Below are 10,181 nucleotides of genomic sequence, written 5' to 3'. Positions count from 1 at the left end.
CCAAAATTAAAGTGAGAAATTGCATTCAGTAAAACTATTGATAACATTCAAATAAAATCGGAAAAGGCTAGGGATACACATGGTGTGCAAAGGTATCTTGCACACCACCTATTAAATTTTGCCACCTCACAAATCCCACTAAAAAAAGAGAGGGAAAAGCTTTGTGAAAATAGTATTTTGGGCGGCAATTTTTTTCACTGATTTGCGCCATTCTGTTCTCTTGAGCGGGATGTAATTGCGCCAACATACACATTTTCGTTTTTGCGCCAAAACAATTTTCCACCTCAACTTTCATCTTTCACCTCAACTTTCATTTTTCACCTCTGGTTTTCCATTGAAGAGGAATTTTCATCTTTCATTTGAAGAGGAACTTTCATCTTTCATTTGAAGAGGAACTGCAAAGCAAAGAAAATATTTCTGGTTTTTATTTCTAAAGTGAATGCAAATTATGTGATTATTCTTCCCACTATGAATTTCTATTTATCTTTATATTTTCCGCCATTTTCGAAGCTTGTAACTATGTCAATGAGGTGAAACTTCCATGTGTTTAATAATGCATATAACATGTTTGATGAAATTACCAAGAGAGTTTCATTTTGTTTTATTAAGATTTAATTAGTTTCAATTGTGATATACTGGGTGTAAGAAGGTGTAGAAGAGAACTAGATATGTAATGTGTTATTATTCGACTTTTCGAAACTGGAAATGATGAATTGTTAGTGACAATGGCTGCTTTGTTTAGTTAAGTGACAATGGGATGTTGAAGCTACATGAAATCGTATGAGTTATGTTTATGATTCTATAAATTGAATAAAAGATACTCACAAATGTATTTTGATTTTAGAGTTTGAATAAAATATACTCTCTCACATAAAACCAGAAGTAAAAAAACCAGATAGAAAAAAAGAGGAATTTTTTTTTTAACCATTCAGTAGGATCGAACACGGGTTTACCGTAGTAAAGAGATGATTAAGTAACCAATTTAGCAGGGGGTATCAGCACAACATAGTAAGCTATGAAAATTTTTATATGACGGATTAACAAATGAAGTTAATAAGAAGTTTGTGTATAAACTTGTAATGCTCCCACAAATTCAAACATGAACTCCTCAAGTATAAATTTTATTATTAACAAAATAAATCAAAATAAAAATAAAACTATTTTCTCCCAGTTCCCCTTTTTGTGCATTACGAATCGAACTTGGGTTCATAATTCAACATATCTATAACATGTGGTAAATACTCAAGTGGCGAAGTTAATTCATTTGCCAAGCCTTCACGACTTATTTTATTATTGTATTGTATTATAGGAAAAGGTGTGGTCATAATAATCCTATTGTATAAAAACGCTTATAAAATTTTCTAAAGTACTAATGCCATCGTAACAGATGATTTTGCAATGATACTTCCATAAAATACGATAACAACTTAAACCATCTACTTTAACATGAATTATGATGTCGTGGAATCACCTCCAATTTTAAGTACATCAAAAAACAAATAAAATCATAATTTTAAATAGATGAAAAGAATTTATGTTTAAACTATAGACGTGTTGATACCCATGCATGCAACATGAGCAATTTTTTATTTTTAAAATCAGTACACTAGTTTATGGGATCATCCTTTTTAAAAGAATCCGTATTTGAATGGTCAAATTAATTTGTATTGCAAACTAGACGTGCTGATACCCCTTTGTCATATTGGTTACTTGAACACTTCCTAAACTTCATAGAACACCAAGGTTCGAATCCTAACAAGACCTTAGGATTTTGTTTTTTTTAATATCACATGTTTTATGGGATCAATATTTACATAAAGAAATCAAATACATTTTTTACGTTTTTTTCCCTATCTAAATATTGTTTGATCCTTTTAAAACAAAATAGATTTTACGTAGAATATACCCCTCCAAAAAATTAGTGCAACTTTGATCAAAATGAAAATAGTTTCAAACGTGCATATAATTTATTCTCACTGCCCCCCACTTATAAATAAAATTCATAATAAAATTTCAAATTAGGAATTTTTTTCATATAATTTTTTTATATCACATATTTATGGGATCAATATTTACATGACGAAATCAAAATCGATAAAACCACAATCATTATGGCTTTTATTTATCCTATGTACTACAAACCCTTTCAAAGAAACTAAAATCATGTTGTATTTTGTTAACCGATTTTTTAAAAAAGTTATAAGATAAAAACTTTTAAACATCTTTTTTAAATAAAATATTTTGACTAATTCGCACTTAACCCTTTTTTTAAAAAAAAAAAGTTCATGAAGATTGAACGCTTGGAATGATACCACCTTCACGAACTATATTCTCCAACTTAATGAAATACATCGAACATGAAACCCTTCGTGTTTAATATGATATTCAATAAACTTAAAGCTACTATTCGCGTCAAGAATTAAAAAAACGCTTACTATTCAGGTTTAATATGATATTCAATAAACTTAAAGCTACTATTCGCCTCAAGAATAAAAAAAAAAAAACGTATAGCTTTACTGTTCTTGTGCTTGTTATGTGGAACATATATATTTTTACACTATTCTGTGTGATTGGTAATTTATTGTATGATACCATATTAACAAATATGATCTTATAACATCATATAATACCTTCAACAAAAAAAAGCTACCTTAGGGAAGCTTGGAACACATGGAAATAAACTGAAAAATTAGGTAGCATTGTGGTGCCCATTGTGACAAGACTACAAGACGTATTAGTTGCAACATTTGATCACTTCTTAATAAAAGTGATCCTATTAAAACAACAATCATGATAATATAGCTAGATGATGGTGATTCCAAAACACAGTAGTCAACAAAAATATTCAGTACATCAAAACATGATAATGTAAATTATAAAAACTAACACAACAACACTTGTAAAATCAAAAGAAGGAAAATGGTATAGCTAGATAATGGTGATTCCAAAACGCAGTTGTCAACTAAAATATCCAGTACATCAAAACATGATAATGTAAATATTGTCAAAAGCCTGGACGCATAGCTGAATATTGGTTTGATCCTTGCGACATGTATGACTGTGAAAGCTGTTGCGGATTCCTCACGCTGAAGTTGGGATAACCTCTTCCAAGTGGTTGCTGGTTCAGATATATATTCGGACGATAATTACTGCTGCTGGGTGCGAAAAAGTTAGGATTGTATCCCGGATTGATAAAATTTCCGCCGTAATATTGATATCCACCGTAGTAAGAATCAGTTACACCAGCACTTCTACCAGCATCAACATGGCCTTGTTCTCCATTTGGCAATGCCTCATCATTCTCCTTTGCAAAATCGAACACAAAAGAGAAAATTCAATCAAAAAAACAGAATAATATGTTATGCAATATTATGATTTCTATACTTTGTATTAGTATTTGTACCACAATATTCTCGTCGTACTTGTATAAAATATAAAATAAACCCTATATATACATATAATAACAGAAAAAGATTCTATATATACAATAATTAATCTTTAAAAACAAGAATGAAGAACATAAACCCTTTTCTATGAAAAAATTAGCTAGCATAAATAGATTATGTATATAATATTGTAACATCGCAAAAACTAGAATGATTTATTTTGATGGACTACAATTTATTTTCTTTATTTGAGGTGTAGTCTAACGAATGGAATTAAAAGATCATACCTCGTCCATATCCTCGTCTGTGTCGTGCACAACATTTTTTCGCCTTTTCCTTGTTTTTTTCTCAGCTGGGTGCTTTTTCCTTTTCTCTTGAGCCCTACCTTTGCCTCTTTGGTCTATCGGATCTTTACTGGCCCCTTCAACTGGCACTGCGGAGCGTTCGAGGTGTTGTTTATTGTTTTCCTTTGGCCTTATCCTACGGCGGCCAAACACCCTCTTACTCGAAGGGTCCCACCAGTCCATAAAATCATCACCATCAGTCCTCTTAATACCAATTGTATCTTCGAGACTCTCACGCATTTTTTCAGTGGCTTCCATAAAAATCGAGAGTGTCTCACTGTTGTGCAGTGCCAACGTAGAAATGTAGTTGTTCCGTTTTGCTACCTCCCTACTGTTTTTCACTTGGGTTGAGTCATTTGGGTCATAATACTCAACCTTGATACTCTCGTAATCCCTAACTACGTTTTTCCTCCATCTAGTCAAAATGTACTTATCAGGTATAGAGTTGACATCCTCACAATGAATCGCACGAATGATGTGCCTGCACAAAATTCCCCGAAACTCAAAAAGCATACATGAGCAAGTAAACTCACCCATTTCTTTGTCAATGGTAACCTGAAAAGTCTTCTGCTTTGCTTTATGTACGGGGATTGGGATCTTCTCCACCGCATCATATAAGATTTTTGTGCCGTCACGGCCAGTACTAACAATATTTGTGTGCGTCAGACCCATCACCTCACCCCTCACCTCTTTAAACTTTGTATTGGTGTATGCCTTGCAGAACACTACCTCCGCAATTAGGGTGTTGTTATAAGTATATGGTTTATTTTGTGAGTCGAGATGTAACTTCTTTTCCTCTTCCACTTTTCCTCTAAGAGCTGCCTCAAATTGCTTCATGAATTGTATCAAACACGTGTTTAAGCCTACATATGTTTTGAAAAAGCGGTTCATTCCTTCACTCCTTTGTGACGATGACATTCCAGCCCAAAATGAGCTCCGCCAATAACCAGGGGCCCAACTGGCCCGAATACGATAAGTTTCATTTATCCATTTGTCGTTCTGTAACCCAAATTTCGTAACCATGGATTTCCATGCATCATCAAATTCTTCGATGGTCAGTGTGTCGTGCACGACTACTTGAAAATCTTTATCTATTTCTTTCCAGCTCGAATATTTGCCCAAGTTTCTGCTTGCATTCTGCATAATATGCCAAACACATAACCTATGCGGCACACCAGGAAATGCAGTCTGGACTGCCTTTTCAATAGCCTTACACTGATCGGTGATGATGCCCATTGGGGGTTTTCCCATACACTGCAGCCATTGTTCGAATACCCAAACAAATGATTCTGCATCCTCGTAGGTTATTAGGGCAGCACCAAGGACGATTGATGAGCCGTGATGATTGCAACCAATAAAAGGAGCAAAAGGCATTTTGTACCTGATAAATAAAGTTAAAAGATATATTATTCGCATCATTGTTGTTACTTATCCAATCAACAACGTCAATGTTTAGTAAATATAAAATGATCCGTTAAATTAACATATGATGTGTTTTAAATGACAAATAAGTTTATGAAACATAAATGATACTAACACGATTCTATAAATTGTAACTTAATCCATTTTCATTAATAAACATATCCTATAAATGATAATCTAATGTATTTTAAATACAGATGCTACGTTCAATATTTATTAAATACAAATGATCCTCTAACATAAAATATGATGTGTTTTAAATGAAAAAGAAGTTTATGAAACATAAATGATACTAATACGATCCTATAAATTATAACTTAATCCATTTTCAATAATAAACATAAATCATCCTATAAATGATAATCATTCGTATTTTAAATACAGAAGCTATGTTCAATATTTAATAAATACAAATGATCCTCTAAAATAAAATATGATGTGTTTTAAATGAAAAAGAAGTTTATGAAACATAAATGATACTAATAAGATCCTATAAATTGAAACTTAATCCATTTTAATTAATAAACATAAATCATCCTATAAATGATAATCTAATGTATTTTTAAATACAGATGCTATGTTCAACTTTTTTTCAAAAAAATAAAAATTATAACTGTTTATAAAACATTAATGATCCCGTAAATGTTAAAATGGTGTTTTTTCAAAAAATATATATCATGTAGGATACATGTATCATACCTGTTGCATAGGAAAGTTGTATCAAATGTGATAATATCTCCAAAATCTTTGTATTGTGCCCTGCACCTTGCATCAGCCCAGAAAACGTTCAAGAGCTTCCCTTCTTTATCCGTTTGGATTGCACTGTAGAAGTCTTTATTGAATTCATGCATTTTCTTAAAGTGTGCTTCAACAGCAGCTGCATCACCTCCAAAAATGGTACGCCTACGTTCCAAGTTCACTGCATTTCTCAGGTCGCGGTGATTGTATGATACATTTGCATGTCCTCCACTCCCAATCACAAGCGAGTTAAAGCTCTTATTCAAAGATATCCCAGCTGCATCATTCAGAACCATCTTTTGAAAAGATTGTTCATCAATACATCGATAGTTCGCCATTAGCCGGGTGTGATCCGGATAAAGATCATGATTGTGAGACAAATCACAATGCTTGATTACCATCATGTCATTCTCTAGCCGCTCATCTACAAACACCTTACACCCCGTAACTTTAGTTCTTTCCCCCCTTTTCGGGGCTCCTTTGTTACAAATAAATCGAATCCTTCTCATCATATGATACATGGGCTCTTTATCCCCTACCCCCTTTTTGTTAACTCCTTCTTCACGGTACTCATGTATTAATGAACTTGATCTCACAGAGAACTCAAAACCTTTATTATACGCATACTTATGGCAGTAATCAGCAAATTCATTGCCCGAAGTAAAGGACATCCCCACAGTTGGGATTTTATCAACATGGTTTACGGATGGCTCCTCATCCTCCTGAGCCTCCTCATCCTCCTGAGCTACCTCATCCTCCTGAGCCTCCTCGCCCTGTTCCACCACATCATTTGAAGACAACTCAATGGCCTCCTCGTCCACCTCAGCCTCCTCCACAACATCATATGTACGAAGCTCCTCGCCCTTTTCCACCACATCACTTGAAGACAACTCAATGGTCTCCTCCACACATTCATTTAGGTCTATATTGAAATTTGTAGTTACATTGTCATCATTAAACTGATTCTCCAGTGCGTTATCATGCACGGCTTGGTTTGATGTCTCTCCACGCAAACGAAGCTCTGCCATATCATCTAACACTTCATTTAGGTCTATATTCACATCTTTGCGTGAAATGTGGGAATCAGTCTTCATTTCACTGTGGTGATTGTAAGATAAGGTGTAAGATAGTCATGAATTGACAATATAATCTTATGGCTTACAAAAAAGTACATAAAATAATAGGCACCATAATATTACTTTACGAAAATATCGATTCATCACCTTAATGAACAATTTTCACATCATTCAAATTACGTCTATTAAATCAAAATCGCAATATAAAAAATGATAATAATATCTAATTAACATTAATAAGTTATTAAAATGTTACAGTTCTCACCCGGCAATGGAAGCCGGAAGTATACGCCAGAAAAAGTTGTCGTCGGTTCTATCGTTGTGGGCCTTGTGGCAGCTAGTACTTCACGGCAAGGAGAGAAAATTTTACAGTACTCTAAAACCCCAAGATGAAGTTTGAAATTTTATCATGAATTATATTTATATAGGGACAATGTGACGTTTAAACTACTTCTTGGGAAATAGTGTTAATAAATTATATATACGTTTGAACTATTTGAATTTTGATCGTTCATGTACGAATTTTTTGGAGGGGTATATTTTAACTAAAATCTATTATGTTTTAAAGGGATCAAAAAATATTTAGTTATGAAAATATATTGATCCCATAACATGTGATAACATGACAAAAAAAATTCTAAAGTCAAATTTTAACATTTTGATCCCATAATTATGAATTTTATTTATAAGTGGGGGGCAGTGTTTAATGTGACGTTTAAACTTCATATGGGAAATAGTGGTAATAAATAAATTATATGCACGTTTGAAACTATTTTAATTTTGATCAAAGTTGCACGAATTTTACGTAAAATTCGTAAAATCTTTTTTGTTTTAAAAGGATCAAACAATAATTAGATAGGAAAAAAACATTAAAAAAACAAAATCCTAAGGTCTTATAGGATTCGAAACCCAGTGTTTCATGAAGTTTAGGAAGCGTTCAACTGTTCAAGTAACCAATATGATAAAGGGGTATCAGCACGTCTAATTTGCAATACAAATTTATTTGACTTAATAACGGATTCTTTTAAAAAGAATGATCCCATAAACTAATGTACTGATCGATTTAAAAAAATACAACATGATTTTAGTTTCTTGGAAAGGGTTTGTAGTACATAGGATAAATAAAAGCCATAATGATTGTGGTTTTATCGATTTTGATTTCTTGATGTAAATATTGATCCCAAAAATATGTGATATAAAAAAAAAAAAATTATATGCACGTTTGAAACTATTTTTATTTTGATCAAAGTTGCACGAATTTTTTGGAGGGGAATATTTTACGTAAAATCCTTTTTGTTTTCAAAAGGATCAAACAATATTTAGATAGGGAAAAAAACATAGAAAATGTATTTGATTTCTTTATGTAAATATTGATCTCATAAAACATGTGATATTAAAAAAAAAAATCCTAAGTTCTTGTTAGGATTCGAAACTTGGTGTTTTATGAACTTTAGGAAGCGTTCAACTAACCAATATGACAAAGGGGTATCAGCACGTCTAATTTGCAATACAAATTAATTTGGCACTTCAAATACGGATTCTTTTAAAAAGAATGATCCCATAAACTAATGTACTGATCGATTTAAAAGTAGGCGGATTTTTTTATGCAGTGACTGTAGTTAAATTATTGTGTTTTTTATATTATCTTTTAATTTTTTTTCTTTAATACAATATTTGTCTCTTTTACAAAACTACAAAATACGTGTACTATACTTCATTACAAACTTTTTTTTTTTGAAGGTATTATATGATGTTATAAGATCATATTTTGTTAATATGGTATCATACAACAAATTAAACTACCAATCACACAGAATAGTGTAAAAATATATCAGTTCAACATAACAAGCACGAGAACAGTAAAGCTATAAGTTTTGTTTTTGATTCTTGAGGCGAATAGTAGCTTTAAGTTTATTGAATATCATATTAAATATGAATAGTAAGCGTTTTTTATTCTTGACGCGAATAGTAGCTTTAAGTTTATTGAATATCATATTAAACATGAATATTAAACGTGAATAGTAATCGGTCTGATTTGGTGTTCAGCCCAGCAAATTTAAACTAAGAAAAGGCGTTGTTAACGGAAATGAACTATAAACAGAAACGATTATATTATCTCGTTAATTGAAGAGATTATATTCTCTTATAAATTGAAAAGATATTGCAACTAATGAAACCAAAATGGAAAATGATTCATAAAAACAAAAACTAGTTAAAATAAGAACATGTCAATTCATATTAAATTTATGTCCCTCCGGCAAACAAACCCTCCAGGACCAAGATTGACCATCTCGATTTTGATCACCATAGCCGACACCGTCGTTGTAGATATTCCTACTCAATTGCCCAGCCCACCAACAACGTGCACACGTTCCCGCTTCTTCTATGGTGTCGTGGATTATGTCACAACGAGCTCTAGGCCGAATGAGCGCCATCCTACTCCAGTCCACCGAACCTCTGCTGAAATGAATTTTATCCCTCACGTAACACATATTTTTCTTATTAAGCATCTCAATTATCATGAGTTCATATATTCCGTTGGCCTTCGGAATAATCTCATCCTCAAAAATTTCTCCCAATGTTCTAGATTGGGAAGGAGGTAAAACGAAGGGTTTCATGTTCGATGTATTTCACTAAGTTGGAGAATATTTTATTTTTTATCAGAGATGGTAATCTATATATATGGGACCATCAGAAGCCCAAAGTAATTTTATCTGGTCGTTCCAAATTCTTAACCCTAAGGTAGTATCATTTTCATCTGGTCGTTCAAAATTCTACATTAATAACAAAGGATACTCTGATTATCAAAAAAATATTTTAAATACAATTATTAAACTTGAATATACTATATCAAATACTATTTGAATATTAAATTAATGTTAATAGGATAATCTATAAATACACATTGGATACTACGTAGACGTTGTCATTGAAACTATAACAGAATTAATGTAGACGATTGTATCTTAAAAACAAAGGATTCTATTTTATTGTTAATAAGATACTATAAAATAAATTATCATAATTAATATAATTAATTTGTATCTACTTTGAACCTTACTGATAATATGATACTATGTAAATTATTGTGATACTTAAATAATTTTCTTCATTGTCTATTCTGAACTTTAAAATAAATTTGTTGGAATTTTAATCGATAGAAATATTGACGTTGTCATAATTATAGACCGCTCTTGAAAATCATTTTGTCGTCC

At 32.0% G+C, this 10,181-nt stretch overlaps 1 protein-coding gene across 1 annotated transcript; it reads right to left on the bottom strand.

Annotated features, from left to right (window-relative positions):
• Window positions 1–3,004: 3,004 nt before the first annotated feature.
• LOC130470111 (protein FAR1-RELATED SEQUENCE 6-like) lies at window positions 3,005–6,984 on the bottom strand. Its single transcript, XM_056839700.1, has 3 exons — window positions 5,852–6,984; window positions 3,674–5,111; window positions 3,005–3,304 (listed from the first exon to the last, which is right to left on the bottom strand). The coding sequence occupies exons 1-3, from the start codon at window positions 6,982–6,984 to the stop codon at window positions 3,005–3,007; spliced, it is 2,871 nt and encodes a 956-aa protein (XP_056695678.1).
• Between the last annotated feature and the right edge of the window lie 3,197 nt (window positions 6,985–10,181).

This window comes from Spinacia oleracea, chromosome 3 (assembly GCF_020520425.1).
Source record: "Spinacia oleracea cultivar Varoflay chromosome 3, BTI_SOV_V1, whole genome shotgun sequence".
NCBI classification, from domain to species: Eukaryota; Viridiplantae; Streptophyta; class Magnoliopsida; order Caryophyllales; family Amaranthaceae; genus Spinacia; species Spinacia oleracea.
The sequence above is the reverse complement of the archived record's forward strand: the minus strand, read 5'-3'. Positions and strand labels throughout refer to the sequence as shown.

What these genes read in the sequence shown, in the direction of transcription:
- LOC130470111 (XM_056839700.1), bottom strand. Translation starts at nt 6,984, where the DNA reads ATGAAGACTGATTCCCACATTTCACGCAAAGATGTGAATATAGACCTA. An exon ending in ACAACTTTCCTATGCAACAG is followed by an intron (nt 5,112 to 5,851) that starts GTATGATACATG and finishes TTTATTTATCAG; the next exon opens with GTACAAAATGCCTTTTGCTC. An exon ending in CAGACGAGGATATGGACGAG is followed by an intron (nt 3,305 to 3,673) that starts GTATGATCTTTT and finishes GATTTTGCAAAG; the next exon opens with GAGAATGATGAGGCATTGCC.